General features: G+C 42.8%; 1 protein-coding gene across 1 annotated transcript; it reads right to left on the reverse strand.

Moving 5' to 3' along the window:
* Positions 1–1,029: 1,029 nt before the first annotated feature.
* On the reverse strand, positions 1,030–26,809 carry ANP32B (acidic nuclear phosphoprotein 32 family member B). The gene is made up of 7 exons (XM_061201111.1): positions 26,440–26,809; positions 15,426–15,575; positions 12,106–12,228; positions 6,536–6,725; positions 3,806–3,930; positions 2,701–2,776; positions 1,030–1,477 (listed from the first exon to the last, which is right to left on the reverse strand). Exons 1-7 carry the CDS (start codon positions 26,491–26,493, stop codon positions 1,410–1,412), a joined length of 786 nt encoding a protein of 261 aa, XP_061057094.1. The 5' UTR covers positions 26,494–26,809; the 3' UTR covers positions 1,030–1,409.
* Between the last annotated feature and the right edge of the window lie 949 nt (positions 26,810–27,758).

The raw sequence follows: 27,758 nt of genomic DNA on the forward strand, positions 1-27,758 counted from the left end.
GTAAAGTACATGATTTGGGGGCGCCACTGACACTAAAATGACATAAATTCAGATTAGTTTCCAATCTTTAACATTGCTTTTACATGTGTAAAAACACACTCCAGTAGCTTATAGCTAAGTTACCAAAACAATCCTCAAGTCTTCCACTACAAAAATTGACAGTGTAGTCACACATGTATTAAATTGTTGAGCCACTGCATAAAGACTGCAGAATCTTACCCCTCCCCCAAATCCCTTTAAGATCTGTAAGAATAGAGCAAATTTCCATCTTCCACAAAAAAAAGCTAAGCTGACCTCAGGCAGTGTGTACCCACGCCCCTCTCCCCCCAGCCAAGCTTTTCACATGTCATGCCTCCTTAGCTCACCTGTCTTGATAACAAACCATACCCTGTTCACCTGTCAGTCGAACCCTACATGTTTCAGCCTTCGTGCAAAGCCCATTTTTTTCTTCAGACCTTCCTGTCCGAAGCCATTTGGTCACACCCCCTCAACTTTATAGACTGGGAGGTAGTCCAGAGGGCAACACAAGGTCACACAGGAAATCAGTGGCAGAGCCAGAACTAGAATTCAGATCTCCTGGGACTCAGAGTAAGGCCTTCTCCTTTATACTACCCTCCTTTACTTAATTCATCTATTATTTGAATCTAACATTATTTTTACTGGCTTTCAGGGGCTCCAGAGCATTGAATTTCAAACATTATTTTTCAAAAGTCTACCTCATTACTCTCTGTCATCAAGAATGAGGATTAGAGTTAAATGCTCAAAGATCCTACATACTTGTGTATTTCCCCTCAATAACCACTAATATAAAAACACCAAAGAAACCAGTTCTTTAGTGTGTTTCAACACAGGCTTACAATCAAAGTCTTAAATTACAAATGTAAGCATACAACTAGGCTTTACCAAAGAGGAATGTGTTTATTTCACTTAAATTCTTAAAAATACTTTTTTGGCAGTTGTCACATAAAATGTCCTAATGTAAAAAAAATTTCATTAAAAAGAAAAGAAAAGCATGAAAAAACAGACCCAAAATGTTAAGATTTTATTTACAAAGCTTCTTTGTTGTACAGAAAGTAAAAATGCTGTTACAATCTCAGTGTAACTGGCAGCCACGGACCATTGACTCACCAATCACAGCTATCCACGCTACAGCAAGAGTCTTACACGAAAACCTAACAATGCTTACAATTTTGTTGGGGTGAAGTCCCCAAGCTTGGTGGTGGATTTCCAAGAGGGACTAAATGGAGGAAGGCGGAATGTCACAGGAACTATTCTTTGGCTCTTTGGGTGGGTGGGTGTCCTGGGGTTTGTATCACAGCTACTTTTTTTTTTTTTTAAACAGCTACCAAATCCATGTGAGCAGTCCAATCAATACTGAACAGTTCTTTTTTTGCAGGTTATTTGGGGTCTTAATCATCTTCTCCTTCATCATCTGTTTCTCTCTTCCTCTTTTCACCTTTCCCGCTTTCTTCCTCTTCTGTACAATAATAAAAATTCATTTTGAGACAACTGGAAAGGCATTCACTTTGCCTAATTATTGCTAACAGAGGTAACAACAATGAATTTTTTAACGGTTGGGAGATAAAAAATGATGTAAGCTTGGTCAAATCGACAGGTTGTTAATTAAGAAGTTTTAATTCTAAGAAGCATAAATAGTAGGCATGGAACCAAGAAGGGTAAAATGCACAGCAGCACCTCAAATCACAGCAAAGTTAACTCAGTTTTCTCAAGTTAAGTTGCTGTCTAACCAAATGTTTCTTATTTTTCTTACACTTGTTGGTCCCCCAAATCAGACATTAGCAGTTATTAAAATAAATAGCAAGGACTCTGGAGCTCCTTAAGCCTATTTCCTCATTTGTAAAATGGGGACAATGGCACTGACTCCATAGGGTTATTCTGAGGATTAAATGAAATAGCACGAAGTATTTAGCCTAGAACATGGCAAGACTCAAACTGTTGCAAGTTTATATTAACTAAAAAGAGATTTCTTAGACTCCTTAAGTATTTGAGACACAGAGACCTACACATCGTTCTGTTTTTTTCAACTAGTAAAAACTCATTGCTACTTTAACGAAATTAGCTAAATCTGCACTAAATTGTGTTCCAAAAAGCTCCCTGAAGGCAGAGACCAGGTCCTAATCATTGCTGTATCCAAAGTAATTTTAGTCCTGTGACTTGCACAGAGAGAAGATGCTGCTGAGAAAGTATGAACCAACAGAAAGCACAGCAAACAACCCAGTACTCTGAAACTTATACAAGCGTTAGAATCTACTTTCTAATAAATAAACAGATGTTTCACTGGTTTTGGTTGTGGTGGGGAAAGGAATAACACCAATAAAACTAGAAAGGTGCTATTTATCTACCCTGCAAAGATTAAAATCCAATTAAGATTTTTTTTTTAATGAAAAAAGTTCCAAACACAGAAATCTCATGCCTAACAGTAACACAAACGATGAGGTCTAAAAACACAACATGTGGGGACTGAGGCTGGGGCCGCCTATCCTCATACAGGCACTACTAACTGCTGTAGAGCAGGTGGGTGAACCAGTACACACACACTAATGGGGCTTTACAAGTGCTTGTGAAGACCATCAGGGCCAAACGCATTTTATTTTCTTCTCAGTGATTTCAAATTCTAAATTAATGGACATTCCCCTTGATCTTTAACTAAGAGGGACCAAAGTGCATGCATTAACCCACCTTCATCCTCATCCTCATCTTCATCCTCATCGTCTTCATCTTCATCAACTTCTCCATCATGTCCAAATTCTTCTTCCTAAAGAATGGTAAATAGCATATCATTATTAGATTAATTCTGCCAAGTTAAGAAGTATGAAGAAAAACAAGAATTGTCAATTAAATTTAACAGTTCAAAGAGAAAACTGTAACGTTACTTTTATCTACTTTAATATACTGAGAACTGCTGGTTTTTCTTAAATTAATAAGCTTGATTAAAAATTTTCTTTAAAAATCACTTTTCAGAAGTAAGCATTAATTAAAGACTAATTAAAGACATCTTTAATTAGTATACAACTTACAATGGATAACTCCAGAAGTAATTTTAAAAACTTCAAAGCAGGTTTGGACAAAGATTTCCATATTCCCTTTCTCATAAAAAGCTTCTTTCAGAAACTTAATTTCATTAGACACCTATGAGATTATACAAATGCTCAGCCTTACGTCTGTACTACAAAAGAACTTTTTTTTGTTTTTTGATGATGTCTAATTTTCTTGGCCTGTATTCACAAGTCCCCTTTAGGGTCAAAGTCACTCCTTTCTCCTATCCTTCTATGGTATTCAGCTCCTCAGAGATAACTTATTACTGCCTGTCCCATAAATTAGACTACCTGCCTCTTTCAGAGCAGGACCACATTTTTCTTCAACTTTTCATCCTCAACTCTTTAACACAGCAGGTACATAATGCATTTACTGCATTAAGCTGGATATACAAGAAGTTCAGACTTGGTAAACATACCCTTCACTTCAATACAACAAAGGGGAGGACATCCCATCAGTTCTCAATGTTTCCAGTTTTCTCACCCTACTGAATGAATACTCAACTTGTTGCTGCCTCCCAAAGTTAAAGGGTCAAAACTTACTCTGCAGAGCCAAGCACTGTCTAGTTAGCATTCAGTAAGTATTCTATTTAGTATTTACTAAAAGGGGGACAAGAGCTAAATTAATCAGACTGCTATTAGTCTATTTACAAGTATACTAATTTCTTCAGAAGACTTTTCTTTTTTAAACAATCCACACTTTTATTTTAATTACAAATGGGAAGCAGGGCAGCAAGAGGTGCACTGACCTCCCCACTGACTTCATCTTCATCCTCCTCCCCTTCTACATCTTCGTCTTCATCTTCATCCTCTTCATCATCAAACTCTTCTTCCTCACCATCTTCATCCTCCTCCTTGTCCTCATCTTCTCCTTCTGAAAACAGTCCAAAAGGAATACATCAAATACCCTGTGTGTCTCACAAGGTACACCTACTCAGGTGGTGGAGAGCTTTGGGTTGGTCCACAGGACAAATGCTGGGCCACACCAATGTCAGGGAAAACCACGAACCACAGTCACCTCCTTTCTTGCAAGTTGCTGAGGCTCAGTCCCTTTGACCTGAGCCGCATAAAATCCAGAGTCCAGGAGTCCTGGCGGACCAAGTGTACACTACAATACTTACCAATGAAATGATACAATGCCTAGGGTTTGCTTCAAAATAAGGAAGGGGAGAAGTGGGTAGGAGTGTGTGTGTGTGTAAAATAATATCAGGCGTGAACAGATCACGGCTGAAACTCAGTAATGGGAACATGAAAGTTAAAGTTAGTTTTACTGTTATTTCTACCTTTGTCTATGTCTGAAATTCTCCATAGTAAAAAGTCACACACACACAAAAAAAAAACAAAAAAGACCCACCAACCTCCTTCTCTGGGGTAAGGGTACCACCACAAACCAGCTGTGCAAATCAGGAACCTGGGAAACACCCATAATAACCCCATGATGGGGACGGGGGTGGGGGCAGTGGTGGTAGCCAGGCAGGCTGAAAGGCACCTGTGTCCTGTGTCTCTACTCCATTTGGTGCAGGCCTCTCGTCAACTAGTTCTTACCTCTCCAGGTCCTGGAGCTCGCTGTGCTCTCTCCTGCCTCTGGACCCCACATGCTCTTCCCTTTCTTTTCTGTGTGGCTAACACTGGCTCAGCCTTTGAGTCTCAGTTAAACATCACTTCCTCAGGCCAACTTCCCAGACCCCCAGTCTCAGCTCCTATGCTCTCACACACCTGGTGCTTCTCCATTACCACACACTTTGCTCACTTGTGATTATTTAGTTATGGTTACTTAACATTTCTCTTCTTAGTAGACAGTAAGCTCCAAGGGACAGGAACCATGTTTGTTTTTTCTTAAAACAATTTTTAGATAGTTTTAAAAGCCTGGCACATAGGAAATTCTCAAATACTTGTTGCCTGACTGATCTTGCTCTCAAGAACTGCCTTCCACTCTCCAAGGAATTTTCTTTACAGGCTCCTGCCCATGGATGGCTGCTCAACCCATTTAAGGTGGACTTAAATATGGACAACCAGACTGGTTTTTAAGAAAAACTGAGAACCAGCAATGAAGGGACTAAGTGATGTAAACATTTGGAACAAGATGAAACATCCTATTCAGCGTCCACTTTACCATCTAACATCCCATCTCTTTTTGCCTTGTCTCAAACCTGCTGCAAAACAAAACTGTAAAATGCTTCCAGAGTACTACCCCACTAATTGCAACCGAGGTGCCTGATGATGTTCTCCACTTTTCTTAACCATTTCTGTCTTAGAAACTTTCATCTTTAAAGAGATATCAAAAATAATGCTTCAAATACAGTAATGCTGCAAATTCCAGCAACATCAGGAATTCTAGGAGAATAAGTTTTCTTCATTCTGATTGATGTGATCACACTAATAGCTCTGCTTCCTCTAAGCCACTCAGGTGAGAAACCTTTTATCCTAAGAGTGACTCAGAGTAAACAAGTCACTGTGCAAGGAAAGCACAAGCTAATCAGGAGGGATAGTTTGGGTAGAAAATATACAAAGATTCTTAAAGATAACAGGATGTAAAAATCCTTGATCAAATGTCAAAAATAAAAAGTATATTCTAATTCCATGTCATAGCTAGAAATTATTTCCTTTATTAATGAAAAATGGAATCCAATTCATAGTGCTTTCAAATCATTACCTTTTAAAACTCTATAGTCATATATCGAAGCAGGAAAGATATTTATATTTGAATGTAAAAAACATGTACCAAGTACCTACCAAGTGCTAGGCCCTGTGAATAAAGAGATAAGAAGTTAATCATAGGGACATCCCTGGTGGTCCAGTGGTTAAGAACTCGCCTTCCAATGTGGGGGACGAGGGTTCGATCCCTGGTCAGGGAACTAAGATCCCACGTGCCGCGGGACAACTAAGCCACAGCTAGAGAGCCGGCGTGCCGAAACGAAAGATCCTGCATGCCGCAACTAAGACCCGACGCAGCCAAATAAATAAATTAATTAAAAAAAAAAAGAAGGTAATCATAGCATAGTTGGAAGGGACAAGAATAGCAGAGTGACAACTGTTATGAAAGAGGTAAACAAGGGGATGCTCTGGCACATACAAGGACCTAGGTCTCCAGCATCATAAAATGCTTCCCGGAAGTGTTGACAAAGCTGAGTTGATAAGGGTAAGTAGGCAGTAGCCAAGAAAGGGAAACAGCTAGGAGAAAGGCAGGAGACCTGAGGCAATGGTCCTTTTAGTAAACCATAAACCACAAGTACTTCAAAAAAATGGATTGAAGCAGTCTATGATCTCTAGGCTCCAAATTCAAGACTAATTAGCTAACAAACCATTTTCTGTTTTGATCATTTGAAGACTTCAATGCCCTAAGAGTTCCAAATTTAACAGAACACCTATATGCATGGATATAAATTATTTTTCTCAATAGCAAGACCATTCAGTGGTCTAATCAGGACCTTTGGAAAGCAGAAATTAAGTTCACTGCACGTTGCTTTGTGCCCACTCACCTTCATCGTCCTCTTCTTCATCCACACCATCCACCTCGGCATCTGAGTCAGGGGCTTCACGATCCTCTCGGTCATAGCCATCCAGGTAGGTCAGCTGGGGAAGGAGCTTGAAGACGCTCTCTCGGTAGTCATTCAGGTTAGTAACCTCACAGTTAAACAGATCCAGGCTTTTCAGACATTCCAACTTTTTCTGAGGAAAAGGATCAAGAAACATACCTACTAAACCAAAGGAACAAAAGCAACAAAACCCATCTCCTAAAGAGGTAAAATTCTAGGCTCTGAATTCAGTTAGCTGCTACCTACTCAGCCTTGTACATAGGAAAACATTTCAAGTCCTTTGTAACCTTCATATTAGGTCACTAGATTTTTAATTAGTCCTTCCCTTCTACCTCTATCCTCTCAGAGAACTGTTTTCTTTTGGCAGTATGAATAGTCTTAAGAAATATGAATTTGAAATATTTATTAAAACTGGATCTTTTTACAATATGAGACAAAACAGAGACTTTAACAAATCTGGTTCAAAACTAGGTTTTAATGTTTGAGTAATCAAATGACCAATAAGAACTTGCTGGGTTATCAAGCAGTCAGTCTTCAGTGCTCTGGGGTGGTAGAATAGGAAGGGAAAAAAATTTTTCAATCAAATCAATCAACATCAAGATCCTTGACGTTTCTACTTGGGGACATAGATGGGAAACACTCGAGAACAGAACCTAGTAAAGCACAAAGTGTGGTGATGTAGATATTTTCTGGGAAGACAGGAGTCAGTGCAAGCTGGGGGAAAAGAAGGGGGACTCAGAGTTGAAACGTCAAAAGTAGAGAAACTTTACACTGTTTTTTTCTTTTTTAATTTTGGGGGAAAAGATTGACACTATTACCAGAACTTTCTGATGTAAAATTCTTCTGATTTTACCATACCTTGAAGTTTTGTTGTAATACCTCTTTGTTTGAAACCTCAGTTTCATCTATCTAAAACAGTTAAGATCTAAAAACTTGGCCCAAGAAGTTTTCTGAGCAGCCAAAGCGAATAGGAAAATGTCCACGTATTCTACTCAGATCTTCATTTGTTATTACATCAGTGTACTAGTATTTCAATACCAGGTCTATTAAGTTTTGATTAAGGGTGAATTAAGAGATTGAGAGGGCAGAGTTAGTATTACAGGCAAGTAAGGAGACAGCAACAGAAAGTGACAATAGACCCTCATAGGGAGCAGAAGAGGGGGCAAACCGATAAAGAGTAAACACAAAATGTGAAGTACTGTGAGGCCTGGTGCCTTTTAAAATAGGGGCTTGGGGGGCATATGGATATACGGCTTCATAAATTTAACTTTTAATGGTTCTGAGTCAAGAGAAAAGTTTGCCATTCTCTAAAAAATTACTGAGAGGATCTCTGTATGAAGCAAGTTGCAAAAAAATAAATGTTGATGTTTAAAGACTTCGATGCTTTACTGGGAAATCTATTTCAACATTCACAAGGACCTGGGAAGAAACAAAGATGAAACAAAACCTTGTCTGCAGGACTTGAGGTATCTGTGTAGTTCTTGGGAGTTACAAAATCATCTGAAAATCTCTGCTCTAAAGCAGACCTTGGCAAATGACAGCCGGCTGGCCCACTCCGGCCTGCCTCCCGTAGTTGTAAACCAAGTTTTACTGGAACACAGCCACACTCACTTGTTTATGCATTATGTGTGGCTTATTTTATGCTACAATGGCAAAGTGGAGTAGTTGTGACAGAGACTGCATGGCCTACAAAGCCTAGAAGATCTATTATCTGGTCCTTTAGAGGAAGGGGTTGCTGATCCCTGCACTCACAAATCTTCGTCTTCCTGATCAAAGAGGTTCCCACACTGGTTTTATTCTCACTGAACAGCCCTTGGGAACATGGAGCCAAGCATGGAACACAGTGTTACAGCAACAGGCAAATGTACTCCTCAAAACACCAATGTACGGTGATCCAAGAGTTTTGTGGATCCAATAATGTGCTTATGTAAGTCAGTACACTGAGGTCTTAAGAAAGCTGTCTCCAGCCCTTCTGATCATAGGGAGAACTGCTTTTCTGTCATGTAGCTTTCAGATGAGGTTCCCTACTGGATAGCCCCTGACCCCCAGAAGCCCAGGTATGACTTCTTGACAAAGGGGGAAAAAAATGCTGAAATACCACCCCAGACAACTGTAGAACTCTTTTCTCTTCACAGAAAGGCTGACTCTATACCAGCTAAGATAGAACCACGAGTATATTTAGGCAGCTTTCCCAGAGGCTCAGTATAAATTCTTCACTCAAAGGAATGAGCCATTTACTGTTCAACATTATTTCCTAGGAATGGATGTGCAAAAATACATATAACTCCAGATCTTTAATGCTCAACAGTGCCCCAAGCCCGCTTTCTAATTCTATCAACTAGCCTAGTACACAGGGCCTCCAAGGCTTTCCTGTTTCTGCAACTCTGAATCTGTGACATTTTTTGCTACTTCTTCAGAAAGGACCCATTATGAATAATTCGGACATGCCAAACAGTATGCTAGAAAACGAAGTGAAAGCAAATAAACACCAAAACCCCCAATAATTGTAGGACTCTAGAATTGTTTAAAGCAGTAAAATTGTGCTTTAAGGCCCAAAATACACTACACACAGATTATTCAGGATCCCAATGTAATGTGTAAATACTGCTTAAAAAAACAACAACAACAACAAAAAACCACAACTCTACCATTTCAGAAATTTGGCCTAAAACTAATAGGCTAGCCATAATAAACATTAAACATTTTATTAACAATAATTTTGCTTGCCTTCTTAGAATTTAGAAGGGCTTTGGGGGATGGTTTGGATGGCCCAGGTCTCTTAAAAAAGGTGTCCAAGGAAGTTTGAATTGATGCCTTCTTTGTCTCTCGATTAATGTCCCTGTAGTAAGCAGAGGCATTCACAATCATTGCATTGACTGTAAGAACTGGGCTCAACGTAGACGGTGTTCAAAATGTATGTGGTTGATGAGGATGAGGATGGTGTTTTTCCCCACTGAAGTATACTTTCAGAAGTCAAAATGGACCCAACATTTCCCCCCTTCACCTTTTCTTACAGTTTTATTTATCCTGAAGTTATAATGTCAGGAGACCCACCTAGCGCCCCCAGGAATCTGAATAGAAAGTTCAGGAGAATGGCAGGAGCTCAGCCTTTCCCAGACAGCCCTGGGTGTGTGGTACTGTGGCTCTGTCACTCCCTAGCCAAGTGTGTGACTCTGGACAAGGGATTCAGCCTCTCCTAAGCCTCAGCTTCCTCATGTGTAAAATGAGGGCCATGCTATTTCTATCCATTTTATAGAAATGTTGAGGATTACTAATGAGATAACATACATAAAGCATCCACTACAGTGTATGGTACATAGAAGATCCTCCAAAAACGGTAAATATTATAATGATTATTTTTCTTATACTTCATTGCCCCAGGGGATTGAGACTTTCATAGCCACCAAAGGGCCCTAATAAATCACTGAGCAGGTCAGGAACAACTCCCACACAATGTTTGCTTCTGCTCTGCCTCTGAATGCTAGGACACTGACAAAAGCTTCTGATGAAACATCAAAGAAGACTAAGGCTGCCAGGAGAATTAGGCAATGGCCAGTGATTTAGCATGGAAAGGTACTGCCTGGTGCTCTGTTCTAAAGAGAAGGGGTTCCTGTGCTTACAATGACCCTAAATTGATAGCCTGTCATTAACACAAACAATAAAGGCTTAGAGTACCCCATGGGACTGGGAGACCATCAGCACTTAATTTAGTGCTCCTGTTGGAACTCCCAGCTTAGGTCAATTTGGGTATGGAATAAATTTATAGGTTAAAAAGAGAAGAACAGGTCCCAAGGGTAGTGGAAAGAATGATGGACTTGGATTTGAATCCCTACTCGTCATTTATTCTGCAGCTGCTGAGTAATTAAACTTGGTTTCCTCATTTCTAAAAGGAGGACATTCTCTCTTCTCTGCATTACATGAGGATACAATGGGCAAATGTTAACATCCTTGAATAAAGCAAACTGCAATAAATGTTTGCTTAAACATTGGAAATGGGGATTGATTTGGAGGAAAACAGAACTAGTGAAAAAGGAGGGAGCCCAAGTATCTGAGTGAACTGGTAACAGAAAAAAGGGGACAAAATTCATGGAGCAAAGGTGAACAACAGGCTCCCAACATTTATGAGAAATGAGCTAAATGTGGTCTACTTAATGAAACATAAAAACAAAGGGACTCGGTAAACAGTGACTAAATCTACATTGGAGCAGAGCCTCAATTACTATTAGGAGGGAAAAGACCCTATAGTTTTAGCAGGAAATCCTCTTTATTAAAAGTCATAATTTAACTCTATCTTCTCTTGAAATATCAACAGCACATTTTGTACAAATGATATGAAGTGCAAATATTTTAATATATTGTGATATCAGAAAAGATAGAAATAGCAGAAGGATGCCTTATCCTCTTGGGTTCTGCTCTGCTGGATCCTGAAAGACAGCTCCTATCTGCTACATAGCCCCTCTCCCAATTAATGTTTGCAAGTTAAGTCAGATGGAAATACTGACTTTATGTATAACAGAAAAAAAAGAAAAAAAAACCCAGAAAGCTGCCACAAACTTCTTTGGGTGATATGAAACAAGTTTGAGTTTCATTAGCCTTATTAAAATAGAATTCTACTTCTATGAATAGAATGTCATATTTAGGGGAAAAAGTCATTTAACAATCTTGAAATTATAGGAATTTCCAGGTGGCAGCCAAAGAGAACAGGCTGTGGGGCTACCCCCTACCCTGCATTAACCCCTGCCTCCAGAAGCTCTTTTCTGGTCACTACAAGTTCCACTAGACTGGACCCCCATTAACACAGCTTCCCAACTTACAAAGCAAAGTAAGTGCATTACCTTATTTTATTCTCAGAACTCCTAAGTGAGGTAAGTTAGGCAGGGATTATTATCCTTCCTGCTTCATAAGTGAGGAAACTGAGGCCCAGAGAGAAGAAGCAATTTGCCCAAGGTCACACAGCAAGTCTATAACCCAACTGGCACTTAACTTTCCATAGCTTATCCCAGTATGTAAGACTGAGGAGAATTTGGGGGTTCCCATGCAAAACTTTAGGCAACAGTGATCCAGCTACAGCACAAGATCATGAATTAGAAGACCTAAAACTCACTGGAGCTGCCCTTGGCCTGTTCCATCTACAGATCAGATATGTCACCCAATATAAACAGCCTTTTCTGTAAAAGTATAATATAGAACAGTCTGGCCAGTCTGGGGAAACAATTTTAAGATAAATGTTTAAGGCTATAGTTAATATATGACATTTAAAAAGGACAAAAAAGAAAAGAATTCCCCTTTGAAGGAAGCTACCACAATAATAAGGGAGGGAGAGCAAAGTCACAGGAACACGTATAACTGAAGAGGCCCTGATTCTTTAAAACTGGACTCTTTCTATAAGAAGTACTATAAAAAACCACCACTTCCTCAGTCAATTATTATTTCCAATTATTTCCCTCACAATAAAGAAATATGAAAATGAAAATGACCAATAAGTCCTGGTTTTCAAATTCTTGATCACTTACCAAAGGTTCCAGGGTGCTGATATCTTTCAGTTTATTTCCACTTAAGTTTAGATGTGTAAGATTTGGAAGTTTTTCTGCTAACATATCCAGACCTCCAAAGATTCTATTGTCACTGAGCTCAAGCTGTTAAGAGAAAATGCACACAGCACACAAATACACACAGAGAAACACATATCATTAAAGTGTTATAAATAACGAATAAAGTTCTCAAACACCAAGATCAAATGATCTCTATTTTTTATTAGGGCATGTGTGTTCATTTTGTTTGATTAAACCCAAATAAGTAGTTTACAGATCCCAGGAACACTTCTGGGAAGTAGAGACATGTTAGGATTAGAAGAGTTGTATTTTCTTAACCAGCTGCTAATTATAACAGTTTGCTGGCCCCTAACATCAGCAAATACATTTTCTAACCTAAAAAGTGGGTCAAAGCAAATTAGAATTCTTTGAGAAGTTGTAATACTCTATACCTGCCAGGAAGGGTAAATGGTCTGTGCATTCTAAGCAGCTATTCTGTGTGCCAAGCAAAGCTCACAATGCCCACTTGAAACCTAATCTGGTTCTGTTCAGTGCTGGCTCACCATGGGGTTCTACATCTGGAAGCCACCAGGGAATGTTGCTCTGAAGGCTACAGGAATGGTACAAGCCCTTAAAGAAGCTCCATGACTTTGGAAAAAGGGACTGGGGCAACAGCTTCAGAGCTGATGAAACCAACTCCCCAGAGGACACTTCTTGCACAAACCTGGCACTAGCCTTTGTAAGGCTAATTTCTAATTTCTAATTTCTTAGCTGCAGGTCAAGTAGCACAGCAAGTGGTATGCCAATGAAGGAATGAGCCTTCACCAAGGAATATTGGACTCTTAGAGTGAAAGAAATTGGAGCCTGGAAAAATAAGATGGTTGAGAGCATCTAATTCAAACTTTTCATTTTGCAGATGAAGAAAACTAAGGCCAGACAGCTAGTTTCAATTCTCTTTTAACTGCCAACAACAACAATGGTAACTGTATCTAACCCTTACATAGTACTTCAGGCACTGTTCAAAGCACTAGAAATCCATGAACTCATTTGATCTCACAATCACCCTATGGGGTAGGTAGAATTATTACCCCCATTTACAGATGACAAAAATGAACTATGAAGAGACTATATAAGTGCCCATAGACCACACAGCTGTTACATCGGTGAACCTATGATTTGAAGCCAGTCAGGCTAGCTTCAATGTGCTCCCCGCTATGCTATGTACCTAGCACAGCATGACAACTTATGTAATTTAGTCTGGCATGCAATGAAATGAAGTACATGATGCAGAATGGAGGAACTTTTAAAAATTTAAATATTCGTTGAAAGAATGAGTTTAAAAAACAGTTAAGTCTGCTGCTTTGGTGTTATTAAGCATTTCGGAAGAGAAAAATGCAACATTTCAATACATTTTTTTCCTTCTGATGGGACAGTCCAGTAAAATATCTAAAATTTCTCTTGGTTGGTTAGAATATCGACATATGTAGTATTCACATCCTTTCAACATGAGTATCTTAGGGAGTAGAGATAACAAGGCAATCTGCCAAAGCATTTAGTGGCATATTTATTTTGAAATGAAATCAATGTGTAAATTTAGGAAACCTGCGATATTTATACACCAAAATTTCTTTCAGAACCTGTTTCTTGTTAAAAAAAAAAAAATCTGTACTCTAGGGTAGGAAGAAAATCAGCTGTGAGAACACCCAATCTGCCTTTAAGTTTGGTTTACAGATATCTCTATTCCTCCCTCTCTGACCCTACAAGGTAAGTGATTAACAAGACTGCAGAAGGATTTGATACACTGATACACTGACTTTCTGAATATGTGTGATAGTACACAGACCATAGTAATTCAGGAAAATGTACCAGGATGCTAGAAAAGTAGAACAGAACACAAAACACATAGTAGGGACCTGCTAGCATCAAGTTTATGTAGATACAGGCTAAAAAGCCATCAGTTTTTTATGGGCTTATCAGAGCTTCCAATGTCACAATAACCTATGCAAACATAAAAGGATTACACTTGAACCTCTAAAGGAAATGCCTGTCAGAAAAAAGAAATAAGATTTACAAATTTAAACATAACAGAATTCTTTCTGATAGGAGGGTCGCCCTGAAACTCATGAGGACTTCCTGAGCATTTATTACCTAAAAAAGGCAAATAAGTAAAAAGCACTTCTGGATTTTAATTCACGTACTTAACCAAAAAAACAAGTCCCTCTCAGAATTCAAGCAAGCAAGCTACAGGAACAGCCTACCTGTCCTTTGCCTCAATTTGATTTCAGTTTTCTATGTGTATCTTTTTTAGATGAAGGTTCAACTTAAACTCCCTAATAAAGAGATTAGGTAAACAGTGGAGAATTCTGCAACACTGCCATGACCACAAACATTTTTGTATGTAATGGAAAAGATACTGGGTTAGCAAATAGGAAGATAAGGGTTCTAGCTTTGGTTCCAGTACTAACCACTTCTGTGGGTGGCTTTAGGCAAATTACTGTACCTTTCTGGGTCTACTGCTGTGCCTGTAAAACAAGGCTAGAAGATCTAAGTTTCTTCCAGTTCTGACATTCTGGGGTTTTGTGACAGGGCAACGTGCAAGGACATGAAAAAAACATTTTTCTTGAGGTTTTTTGTTTGTTTGTTTGTTTTGGGGGGGGAGTTGTTAGAGGGGATAGCGATTGGTTTATAATTAGACCAATAAAGCCCTAACAATGGGCCGTCAACTAGGATAGGGAAGTACAGCAGTTTTGTTAAAATGAACTCTTGCAGTCAATCACAACACATTTTAAACTTCCTAGTCATTAAGAATTACATAATGTGTTTGAAATAACAGACTACAAATTTGGAAGGTCTATACTTCAATTCTCCCTTAATCAACATAAAACACGAAGAGTGGGAGGCACCTGTGGTTCCTAAACCAGAACATACTAAGAACAATACGAGTTAACATCATAGCAACAGATTCGTAACAAGAGGTAATAAATTATTCACAAAATAATTATTCTTCATAACTATTTATTGAGCACCCAACATGTATTATTTCCAAACATCATAGCAATTCTGCAAGGTCAGGTGGTATTACAAGTTTACAGATGAGGAAACTGAGTCTTAGAGAGATTAAGTAACCTGAGTAAGATTTACCCATCAGGAAAATGTTACAGCTGGAATTCAATCCCAGATCTGCCCAGTTCCAAAGGCCATATGCTTTCTGCTACACTAAATGCTTCCATACAGATAGAATCATATATTTTTCCCTTCCGCAGAATGGTTTTCTCTTCTACTGTTAAAGAAAAAGCACTTACCTTTTTCAATTTAGGTAGTTTGGGGAGATTTGAAACTGAAATCAAGCCTACATTTATTAAACTGAGGAACTCTAAGTTCACAAATTCAGCTGTTAGGCCCTCAATTTTCCCATCATTTGATTTGCAATTGTCCAGGACAAGTTCTCGAACCTGTGGGTGACAAAGTGGGGAAGAAAAGCTTTAAAAAACATGCAGAAAACAAAACACAATGCAAAAACTCCAACCATAAATACCCACCAAACCACCCACATATAGCGGCAGCCTCAACTTAGACCTAGGTCACAGTTATAAATAAATGAAAAATGATTAAGCCTTTAGTAACAATATTCTAATAGATATCAAAGGTGGAATGTCACACCATGGTACAAATAAAGATTTAAACTCTTTGCTTTCCAGAGACAGAAACTACAGTTCTTACGAGGTAAGTGAAGACACGATATCCCCCTTATTCCTTTTCCCAAGTCTGTTCCGCAAGGGGCAGCTTTAACTACAAATGCGGAGTGAAGATACCCCCCCAACCCCTGCAACCCCTTTAGGCCGAGTCTTCCTCAAGGCCCAGGAGACTGACACAAGGAAAAGAGGAAAGCTTCACTTTTCCCATCAAGGTCACTAAGAGATTGTGGCTACAGGTTTCTGGACTATGCATTTCTACTTTTGGTCTTATTAATCTTTACTAAGATTATTTTGACACTAGGAAAAGATCAAGATGCAAGAGGCCTTAATTCAAAACAAAGATCATTTTGTGTTACATGTAAGAAAGTATTTCTAGGGGAGAGAACTGTTAGACATTAGGTTCCTTTTTCAGGCCACAAAATCTCCTTATTTGGAGGTCCTGAAATTCAGAATTCAAATCCATCCAAAGGTATCACATCTGAAGATTGTGAATACTGATTATTTAATAAAGTCTACTGTGTGAATATCTACCATGATAATCCCTACTGCCATTCTTGCTCTGTGGTTGACTCTGAAACTTGCAAGTTTTAAACACGTTTTGATAAATTTACACTGATGCAAATTAGTTTTAACTGCCAAAGGCACTCTTGCAGTGAATCTAACACGTTTATTAGCATTAATCAAGCATGTATAAGAAGGAAATGCTGATAGTTCTAAAATGAAAATAGGGGCTAGTAGTTTCTTCATTCTCTTATACAAAATCCAAGGATACTACTCTAGCAATTGCTAACATTTATGGAGAATTTACTCATTTTTCTTTGTACCACCATACCCTCCCCTCAGTTACAGAGAAGGAAACTGATTTAGAGTGACACACACAACACAACTTCTTGCTCGCTTCTTCACTACTTCTCACTACTCTACTTCCTCTTCAGAAGCCTTGCTTTCAGGATGCATACAGGCCCATTATATCTTTTGCTTCTTTCTTCCCTTCCTTCCACTTTTCTCTAGCTACCTCGGACATTCTTTCCTCTTCTGATGAAAATTAGCACATCTGAAAACTTAAGGTAGACTGAGGAGAGCTGGGCTCCAGAGACAGATGCTTAGGGTTGAATTCTGGCTTTGCCACTCACAACCTGTGTGACCTTAGGCAAGTCACTTAACCTATCTGTGTCTCAGTTTCCTCATCTGTGAAGTAGAACTGTTATAGAAAGTAGTGCTTGGGGCATAGTGAATACTGAGAAAGTAACCTCTGGGAAAGGGTGTAGGAGAATGACAAAGACCTTTACTATTTACTTTATTCCTATCTGTACTAAGTTTTCTACAAGCATGTATTTCTTTTGTATTAAAAAAAAAAAAAAGTAGGACTTCCCTTGGTGGCACAGTGGTTGGGAATCCGCCTGCCAATGCAGGGGACATGGGTTCGATCCCTGGTCCGGGAAGATCCCACATGCCACGGAGCAACTAAGCCCATGCACCACAACTACTGAGCCTGTGCTCTAAAGCCCGCGAGCCACAACTACTGAGCTTGTGTGCCACAACTACTGAAGCCCGTGCGCCTAGAGCCCGTGCCCCGCAACCAAAGAAGCCACCGCAATGGGAAGCCCGCACACTGCAACAAAGAGTAGCCCCCCTTGCCGCAACTAGAGAAAGCCCACGCGCAGCAACAAAACCCAACGCAGCCAAAAATAAATAAATAAAAAATAAATACATTTATTAAAAAAAGAGTAAAACCAGCAAATCATTTAAAAAAAAACGTCAAGTGTAATCACCCACCAACCTAAGTAGTATACTGCAATACAACTAAATGTTTCTATTTGATTTGGGGGCTTTTCTATGACTATATCTGACAGAGAATCCAAAAACGTTATACAGAATGACACCAATATGCTAAAAGCCAAGTAAGGAGGAATTTAGATAGTCATTTTGCCTCCCAGCCCATGGGTGTACCTCTTGGACATTTCTCTCAACTGGTAAAATTCCGCTTTAACTAGAGTCATCGAAGAGTTAGAACAAGTCTGCTGAACCAAATAGCCGAATAGGAAGCAAGGAGAAATTGGGAGGGAAAAAAAGATGTTAAAGTGGTCCAAATCTGCAAATCTGTTGAGTATGAAAGATGATGGAGAGGAATTGATGTTCTGATTTAAAGAAATGGGAACTATGTAGCTGGATGGAAATAGGAAGGAACAGCTTTGGGGATGGGGTAGGGGGGAGAGCAGGTATATAATGAATACCACGAAGAATACCAAGTTTAAAGTTCTCATGAGAAGTCCAGGTGAAAGTATCCCCAGGCAGCTGGACATGAGGGTCTGGAGTTCACGGGAGTTCTAGGTTTAAGTTCTGTATTTGGAAGTCATCAGGGCAGAGACAGTAGTGAAAAGATGGAATTCCTAGGAAGAGAACCAAGGATGGAACCCGGGGGATCCTGCAAAGGTGACTTGAGAAGAATCAGTAGTACCCAAAGGTGAAGCATTAGTTTCAAACACCTAGAAAGGTTTATGAAATAAGGCATAAGAAGTTACTGAGGGGGGAAAAAAAAAGGACTGAAAAAAATTGGATAACAATGTAACTGTCCATCAACAAAGGACTCATTTCCAGGATACAGTGTATGATGAAAAAGGTACAAAATGTAAAAAATGTTTTCATTTATGTCACATATCACACATTCACTTTCTTATATTCTTCTCAGGGAGAGAAAGTGACTGGCTGGGGGACTTTTCCATAACCTTATTTAACATTTCTATGATGAGATTAATCTATTAAAAAAAATAAAGGTTAAAAAAAAGGTCACTGCTAGGGACTTCCCTGGTGGTCCAGTGACTAAGGCTCCACACTCCCAATGCAGGGAGCCCAGCTTCCATCCCTGGTCAGGGACTAGATCCCCCATGACACAACTAAGACCTAGCGAGGCCAAATAAAGAAATAAATATTAAAAATAAAATAAAATAATTTTTAAAAAAGGTCACTGCTAGCCTTGAAATTTCATCAAGCTTCATGACGGCAGGGTCATGTCTATTTTAGTTACCACCATACCCCAGTATGAGAAGGAGCCTTCACAACTGTTAAATGCAGAAAAAATGGCATTTGGGTTTGTGTCAGGATTGTAGGGGAATGAGCAGATGATGAAACAGAGGAAATCTGGGTATGAAGAGAACCTCCTTTCTAATCATAAGCATAATCACATTAATGCAAAGCATATTGCTGTTTGTCATTTAATACTTTGGTATTTTTTTTTCAGTCTTTGTATATTTTAAATACAGCAAGATGAAACAATATTACTTAGCATATTTTAACAATTATAAATATTTTTAATGGCTAAAGAAATTAAAGTGTATGGATGCACCATAAATTACAATTCCTCCCTATTGAACATGTTTCCAAGTTCATTATATATAATGCCATGCTATCTTTTTATGTGAAATTTCTTTTGTAATAAGGATTGTTTCCTCACAATCTATTGCTAGGTGAAAAAAAATATGAACGTTAGAGTCTCTGAGTTTTGAGTTCTTTATTTAAAATGGCAACCAATCCCTCTCAACACTTTTTTGTGACCTTTCTTGACATATGGAAATTCTATGTATTTGCATATAGTTATTAAAAATGAGATGTTATTCTACTCTTATTGAGGATGGGGCAGCTCTTTTATGGAGAAGAGATGGCTAGGATGGGTATAGGTGCAGGTAAGTTTATAAGTGGGAGAGTGAGAAGTCAGGGAACGCACACCTGAGACCTTTAATTTTCTCCATGAGTAGGAGGCAACAGAATTTATTGGGGTGAGTACAGGCAAGGGCTGGGCTGTATGGCTCAGAAGTGAAATCATGTCCCTAGACTTTTCCAGGAAGGTTAAGCACGTAGTAAAGAAATGGGCTAACCCCAGAACAAAGTTCCAGAGGCACAGTAAGAAGATGAGCCACAAACAAGCACAGAGCACTGTGGGAAATTACTGCAGAAAGCAGAGACCAAAGGAGGGTCCACTTAGGGCTGTGCCCAAGGATGACAGGTCTGGAAAGCCTGCCATAAGCAGCCTTCTAGCCAGTCTAAAGTTCTAAACAGGACCCTGGTGAAAAGGTGTCTGCTCTCAGGCATTGTGTCAGCAGCATTTGAGATAACTAAGCCTCCCCTCTCCCCCAATTCCTTCTTGAGGGTGAAGGGATCCAGACTGCCTTACAAGGGAAGGTACATGGGGTGGGGGACATATAATACCATGGCATCCCAATCTAGACCCAGAATAAATGGGAGGTTCTAATCAAGAAAAAGCAGCCCTAGTTTTTCCTCCTTATGTCCCAAATCCTCCCAGGAGGCAAGGTTGGGCAGGCACTTGTACATTTGTGGGCACAACTTAGGGAGCTATTTGATCCAAGGCAGAGTTAACAGGCTTTCTGATTGAAGAAAGATGACTTAACTTTGGGGGCCAAATTCACTCTTCTTCATCCCTCATCTTCCAACTAAACTAGTTTTTTCTCAAACATTAATTTAAGGTAAACACTTAAGAGCTAAAGACAAAAAATCCAAACTGTTTCCTATTCAACTTCTGTTTTTGATAGTTATCGGCAAAGCTGATACTCTAGTTTTTCAATGCAAATTTTGAAATATATGGCAACCAAGTTATAGGAATTGGGGCTAGGAGCCCCATAGGAGATCAAGGAATTTTCCTTTCATCCCCTCCAACTTGCTCTCATTTCCTACTTCCCTAGCTACTCTTTTTTTTTTTTTTTAATTTATTTAATTTATTTATTTTTGGCTGCTTTGGGTCTTCGCTGCTGCACGCGGGCTTTCTCTAGTTGCGGTGAGCAGGGGTTACTCTTTGTTGCGGTGTGCGGGCTTCTCATTGAAGTGGCTTCTCTTGTTGCGGAGCAGGGCTCTAGGCACGCGGGCTTCAGCAGTTGTGGCACGTGGGCTCTAGAACTTAGGCTCGATAGTTGTGGCGCACGGGCTTAGTTGCTCTGTGGCATGTGGGATCTTCCTGGACCAGGGCTCGAACCCGTGTCCCCTGCATTGGTAGGCGGATTCTTAACCACTGTGCCACCAGGGAAGCCCCCCTAGCTACTCTTTAAAAAAAAAGAAAATCAATTTTCCGTAACTGGTTGAGTGACCTTCCCCAACCATCAATTATAATTGTTATAAGAGGGGAAAAGAAGATACAGAGGATTAAAAATCATTGAGTTATCAATTTTTTTTTAGTTAGAAAATACATGATTATTATAGTAAGTGAAATATGTGGAAATATGTCCAAAAATGTGGAAAGTAACTCCTGCCACCCTTGATAATTTCCATCTTTCTGAGTTAACCAGTCTTCAAACCTTCCACCCTACTATTATTTTAAAATAATGTTTGCAAAATGACAGTAGAATAGAACATTAGCAGTTCTCAAATGTGTTTGGATGGCAGAACTGTTGGTATGAAGGAAGGAAACACTCATACCCTACTGGTGAGGAGAACCATTCTAGAAAGCAATTTGACAGAGATTCATATTACAAAATATTGATTTCAATACTACTTAAAACAGTAAAAAACCTTCTAACCACCTAATGGGGATGGTTAAATTATGACCTATGTGGATGTTAACAATGAGGCTGTAAAATAATAAATTGTGCCAGAGAAAGATAAAGATGTTTACTATATTTTAACAAGATATTATATGCATTAATAATAGCATGATCTGAGTTTAGAAAAAAACATTCTCGTGGACTATACACCAGAATGTCTAGATGGTAGGATGGGTGTGTATGAGATTTCTGGGTTTTTAAATTTTTCCTTATCTATATCTACTATTTTTTTAGCTTATCTGTATCAAATTTTTCTTCAATGAAGACTGTATTCCTTATACAAGGAAAAGAACCCAATTAGCTGCTATGCAACCAATTAGAATACCCCACGGAGCTCAAAATCACATCATAACAGACACAACAATAAATGCCAAAAGTTGGGGGAAAGGTTCTTCTCACATTGTGTTGTCTTTTTTTTCCTTTTTTTTTTTAAAGGCCGCACCATGCGGCATGTGGGATCTTAGTTCCCCAGTCAGGGATCAAACCCGCGCCCCATGCAGTGGGAGCGCAAAGTGTTAACCACTGGAATGCCAGGGAAGTCCCCTCACGTTAGTTATTTTAAAAATTAATTTTTTTTTTTAGTAAATTGGGACTAAGGAAAAACTACTCTTATTTGTGGGATATGAAATGTCTCAGTCTAGCATACAGCCCACCAGTGTTCCACAGGGGCATTGACTGTAAATCACAAGAACTGCATGACTTTCTAACTTTGAACACAAGACTGGAACAGAGCTAACATCAAGGTTAGATACCCCTACATTCATAGTTAATGAGGTGCTCTTATCAGTGGCTTGTTTGGCATAATAGAAAGATTAGGGCCTCACATAAAGAACAGGTATTTTCTCCAATTCTGGAATATATCTAAACTACAAATTTAGATATAGATAATATCTATATCTCGCTACTGCATGTCTCTTCTCACATCTGACAACACCACCAATTTCTGTGGTATACATGGTACGTTCTAGTACTATACAATTTGCTCTCAGTGAAATAACTGACAACACAATGTTTTGTATAAAATATTTCCTATCCTTGCCTATATTTAAAAACAGTGATCACTGTTCTTTTTGAAGATTATTTTAAAATGCCATCTTAAGCCATTTTTTCCACTATGAGAACAAACCTCTTATATAAAGAGGTGTTTTGGACTTAGAAAAAACTGAATTATTATATTTCTTTATGAGTCACCCCCTTAGGGAAATGAGCATACCGGTTTATAACAGGTAAAATGGAACCTATTATCTTGGTCTGTCTCATGTACTTTGGCTAAAGAACACAAGAAGTAAAGTGTTACCAGGGTCTTCTTCAAACCCTCAAATAAAATAAAAACAAAAAAGCCACACTCACAATAAAAGCCCATCTGGGGATTTCCCTGGTGGCTCAGTGTTTAAGAATCCACCTGCCAATGCAGGGGACATGGGTTCGAGCCCTGGTCCAGGAAGATCCCACATGCCGCGGAGCAACTAAGCCCGTGCGCCACAACTACTGAGCCTGCGTGCCACAACTACTGAAGCCCGTGTGCCTAGAGCCCGTGCTCCACAACAAGAGAAGCCACCGCAATGAGAAGCCCGTGCACCGTAACAAAGAGTAGCCCTCGCTCGCAGCAACTAGAGAAAGCCCGCGTGCAGCAACGAAAACCCAACACAGCCAAAAATAAATAAATTTATTAAAAAAATATTCCATTGAAGAAAAAAAAAGCCCATCTGGTCTTAAAACAAAAACACTTATGATCAAGCCTCCACTTACCCTCCTCAGTCTTAGATCTCACTTGATGACATCAAGGTCAACCAAGGAATACACTGTGTTGTGCATTTAAGAGCCTCCTGTCATTATACCAATACATTCAATAGAGACAGGGTTCTTCTTCTTTCCCCAAATGACAAGAGTCTGCAGGATTCCAGAGGTCAAGGTTACTCTTTAACAGCTGGCTCCACAACAGACGTATGGAGCCATGTGACTAGCTGACTCAGAATCATCTTGGAACGTCTCATTTACCTTAAAGATGATGCTTTTGTGCAAAACATTTTTAAACTCTTATTTTAAAATTTCCTACAGCTTCCCCCCACCCCCCAAAACCTTCAGTTTAAGGTCAGAGCTTTCCTCTCTTAAGAACCTAACTCCTACTCAGTCTCCCTGTAAGAGTCCCTAGGGGAGCCATTCTTTACCCCACAATCCTGGCTGGCTCCCACGACACTCTCCTAAGGCCCCCTTACTTGCACAGTGCAACAGGCACCACTGGGTTCTGAGGCTTCAGGAGGGAAGGGACTGCTCTCTGCCTTGTTCACACTGCTTTTCCAGGCCCTGCCATACTGTTGGTACTCAAATATTTATTTAATAAAACCAGTGGATTACGGACTTCCCTGGTGGCAGAGTGGTTAGGAATCCGCCTGCCAATGCAGGGGACACAGGTGCGAGCCATGGTCTGGGAAGATCCCACATGCCGCAGAGCAACTAAGCCCGTGCGCCACAACTGCTGAAGCCCGCATGCGTAGAGCCTGTGCTCCACAACGGGAGAGGCCCGCACACCACAACAAAGAGTAGCCCCCCGCCCCCCCCCCCACTGCAACTAGAGAAAACCCGCGTGCAGCAAGAAAGACCCAACACAGCCAAAAATAAATTATTTAATTTTAAAAAAAGTCAAGATATTTTAAAAAAAGGTCATATATTAAAAAACAAAAAACAGTGGATTACAGTAGGAGAGTGCAGTCCAATACAGTAGCCACTAGTCACCTGTGGCTTTTGAGTTCCTGATATGTGAATACTGCAACTGACAAACTGACCTTTCAGTATAAATTAAATAGCCACACGACTCTAGCCTGTTTTGGGCAAAAGGGCAAGGCTTAAGATGATTTCTTGAAAAATTAACGCTTGCACATATATATGTTTTTAAAAAGCAATATATTAGTTATTTCATATACAAATTCCACATACAACTAGCCCAGCTGTATTTCCCAGAAGGAGCAACAGTGCTCTTAGCTGAGTATTTTAAGAGCACTTTATGCACCCTCAAAGAATTCAAATTCCAGATTTTAAGGCACTTTGAAGACCCATGTGTACTTTTCTTTTGGAAAATTTGGCTAAATCTAATTTCTCCACATTCTCCTCATTTGGAACTACGCAGTAATAATTCAAACGTCTTAAATTAACAACTCCTCAAAATGAGATCACAACTCTACAAGTTTTACAGTATGAAGAAGCTTAACGGGTCAATATACTAGCACGTGGCCGACACAAAATGTCTGACTGATGGACGGAAGGGACCACTGAGGTCAAACCTCAACCTTAAAAACCCAAAGCACCGAGTCGAGACGCCCACCCCCCGAGGTCCTCCAGGGACAAGCGGGGAGGCCACAAGGTGCAGCGACCCGGCACCTCATTTGTGGAGACCTCAGGGATTCAAAACCTCATGCACACAAGGGAAAGCCGGTTGACGAATTCCCACAAGTTGGCAACTTGTTACCCATAGCTCCCTGATTGCACGAAACGCGCCCATCGCCAGCCTGGGGCGAGGTGGAAGGACTTCCCCTCGGTTGCCCCAGGGCCAAAAGACGCCACTCACCCGAAAAAGGGGTCTGGCAGAAGCACGGCCTCCCCGCGCGGGGGCCAGGAAACATGGCCCCGCACCCGGCCACGGGAAGGCGCTCTAGTTCGCGGGGAGGGCCAGGAGAGAAAAAAAAGCCGATTCTTAAACGTCCACCCGCCGCTCACGCAGCCGCGGCGGGCCAGTGCCGGCCTGGGTCGGCGGCCCTGGAGCACGTGCGAGGACAGAGGCCGCCCGGACCGCGAGCCCAGCCGAGGCCCGCCCGTATCCCCGACGCTCGACCGGGGCGGAGGCGGCCGCCTGGCGTTGCCCTTTTAAGAAGGGGGGAGGGAGACGGCAGCGCGCCCAAGAGATGAGTCGGCGGCGGCCGGAGCGCGCGGCTCCATCCAGAGCGAGCCAAGCCCTGGCGAGGCGGGCACCATACAAGCCGCAGGCTCGGCCCGGGGAGCGGCGGCCCACAGCCACCGCCGGTGCGGACGGGCAGGGTCCGGCTGGCCGAGCCAGTAGGCCGGCTCACGCGGCGGAGGGAGACGAGCGCTCGCCAACATGGCGCTGTGTCGGCCTGTGGCGCGCCCCGGCTGACGCGAGGAGCCGCCGCCGCCCGCCCACACCGAGGGGCCAGCCTCTCGGGCAGGGGCCCCCGGGCTCTGCCGCGGCGGTACGGGGGGAGGGAGAAACCGCCTACGCCACACCGGCGGCCCCGGGCCGAGCAAGGCCCGCCCTGGGAGGCCGGGACTGGGGAAGGCCCGGGGGGCAAAAAGGAAGCTAGAGAAATGCGGGAGAAAGTTTTATTTTTAGGCTTGAAAAATGGCGGGAACCGCGTCCTTTTTTCAAACTTGGCCTGGGGAGGGGCGGCGGTTGCGCCACCGACGCCGCCCGAGCTCGCCCCTCCCCCGCTCCGCGCGCGCCAGGCCATGCCCGCCCAAGCCCCCCAGCGCCCGAGGGGACTTCCCGTCCCCCTCAGAGGCAAAGAGCCCCCTACTCGCCACTCGGCCCCTGCCCTAGCCGGGCCGGCGCCAACCGCGAGGCCTGGTCGGAAGAGCCCACCCCCCGCCCCGCCCGAGCCCCTTCCCCGGCCGGCCCGGGGCGCGCGGAGCCCGGCCTGGCCCGCAACGGGCCCAGCCCCGGCTGGCCGCGCGGCTCCTCGGCAGGCCGGGCCTCCGCCCGGCCGCGTATCCCGGGAGGCTGCAAACATGGCTCCCAGCGTTACACAACCCCCTCCTCCCTCCCTTGCCGCCGGCCACACGCACACGCGCTCCTCCGGGAAAGGACCCCGGCGGGCGAGGAGCTCAAAGTTTGCTTTCCCCACCCCACCACCTTCCCCAGACGGCCGCGGGGGCCCGTGGGTGCCAAAGAGTTAATCCCCGCGCGCTCGCTCCCCCCTCCGCGCCCGCCCGCCTTCCCCGTCCGAGCCCGCGAGCTGCGCTCTTCCTCGCGCCGGGCCGGCGAACCCGCTGTCGGGGCCCCGCAGGTGGCCACCATTACATGCAAGTCATCGGGGGAGAGGGCGCCCGAAGGGGGCTCTGCTTACAGCTGCCGGGGTCCGGTTCCTCAGCTCCAGGTGGATCCTCCTCTTCATGTCCATGTTTCTCTCTTCCCCCCTCTCCAAACTTAACTTTCCGCGGCGGGGGCGGAGGGGGGAGAGGCGTCCCAGCCTGCGCAGCGAGGGCCGTCAGACGGGGTCTGCTAGCAGCAGAGGCCGGCGGCGCGGTCCCGGGCGGTGGGCGGCGTGCGGGCAGGCGAGCGGAGCCCCCGGAGCCAAGTTACTCACGGGAGCGGAGAGAAACCATGGAGGGAAAAGGGGGCTGGAGCGCAGCGCTTGTCTCACTACCGCCGCCCCCGGCCGCGGCCCCGCACTGCGCTTAAACCGGCGACGCGTCGCGGGTGGCTGCTCGGCTCGACTCGGCCCCGCGCGGCGCCGCTCGGCTCCGCGGCCGCGGTGCACCAAGGACGGGGCGGGGAGAGGCGCGGCGGGAGGGGCGGAGGCTGGGGGGAAAAAGCGCAGCGGGGTGGACGGGAGTGACTTACTCCCGCCTTCAGATCGCACGTGGGGGTGGCTGATGTAAGACCCGCCTCGGGAGCTTCCCCGCCCGCAGCTAAGCTGAGACCCCGGGGTCCCTCCTCGACGCGCCCGGAGGCAGGTCTCCAGCCCGTGCTTGGACGTTTGCCGGCAGGGCTGAGGGGGGACTTTACAGCCCGGCTTCGGGGGTCCCTAAGGCCAAGTCCTTCCGCGGAGGCTCGGCCAGGCCAGCCCGACACCCGCGAAGGCGGGAGACTTGTAGAGAGCGCGGGACGAGGGCTTTCGGGTTCACCTCCCGCTCCTCCGCACCGTGTGGGGCCAAAAGCCCGAGCCCCGCGTCTCCTTGACCGGGTGGGGCTGGAAGTGCTGCGAGGATCCTCGTCGGGGGGCAGAATCGCGGCGGGCCCGCGTTCTACCGCGTGGCACCGGGCGGAGTCGGCCTTCGTGGCTGGCGGGGACACGGCAGCCACGGCCGCTTGCCCAAGCCACAGGGGAGCCGAGCGTCCCCAAGTCCGGGAGAATCTCCCTGGGTTTTCTAACATTTAAATATAGGCTAGCGAAGGCAGCAATTAGCATCTCTAATGGGGCCTCGGAGTTTACAGAGTTTCTTCGAAGACTTTTATCTCGTTTATTTTTAAGGGCACCCCAGTGAGGTGTGTGAATTCTCTATGGTCTCCATTTCGGGGATTGGCAGGTAGCCTTTGTAATGGGCTGGCTCAGAGAGCTCCCTGAGAGACAGGGTTAGAGCACTAAGTCGGCTTTGCAGACCTCAGGGAAATAATGTAACATTACATTCAGCTTAAAATAAGTAAATACGTCACGTGTCAAAT

The sequence above is a fragment of the Eubalaena glacialis genome, chromosome 9, assembly GCF_028564815.1.
Source record: "Eubalaena glacialis isolate mEubGla1 chromosome 9, mEubGla1.1.hap2.+ XY, whole genome shotgun sequence".
NCBI classification, from domain to species: domain Eukaryota; kingdom Metazoa; phylum Chordata; class Mammalia; order Artiodactyla; family Balaenidae; genus Eubalaena; species Eubalaena glacialis.

Bases quoted from the DNA above. Each gene is read 5' to 3' on its own strand.
- ANP32B (XM_061201111.1), bottom strand. From the start codon at position 26,493: ATGGACATGAAGAGGAGGATCCACCTGGAGCTGAGGAACCGGACCCCG. The intron at 12,229-15,425 runs GTAAGTGCTTTT...TTCTCTTAACAG, and splicing joins AACTACCTAAATTGAAAAAG to CTTGAGCTCAGTGACAATAG. The intron at 1,478-2,700 runs GTGGGTTAATGC...ATTATTGTACAG, and splicing joins AGATGAGGATGAGGATGAAG to AAGAGGAAGAAAGCGGGAAA.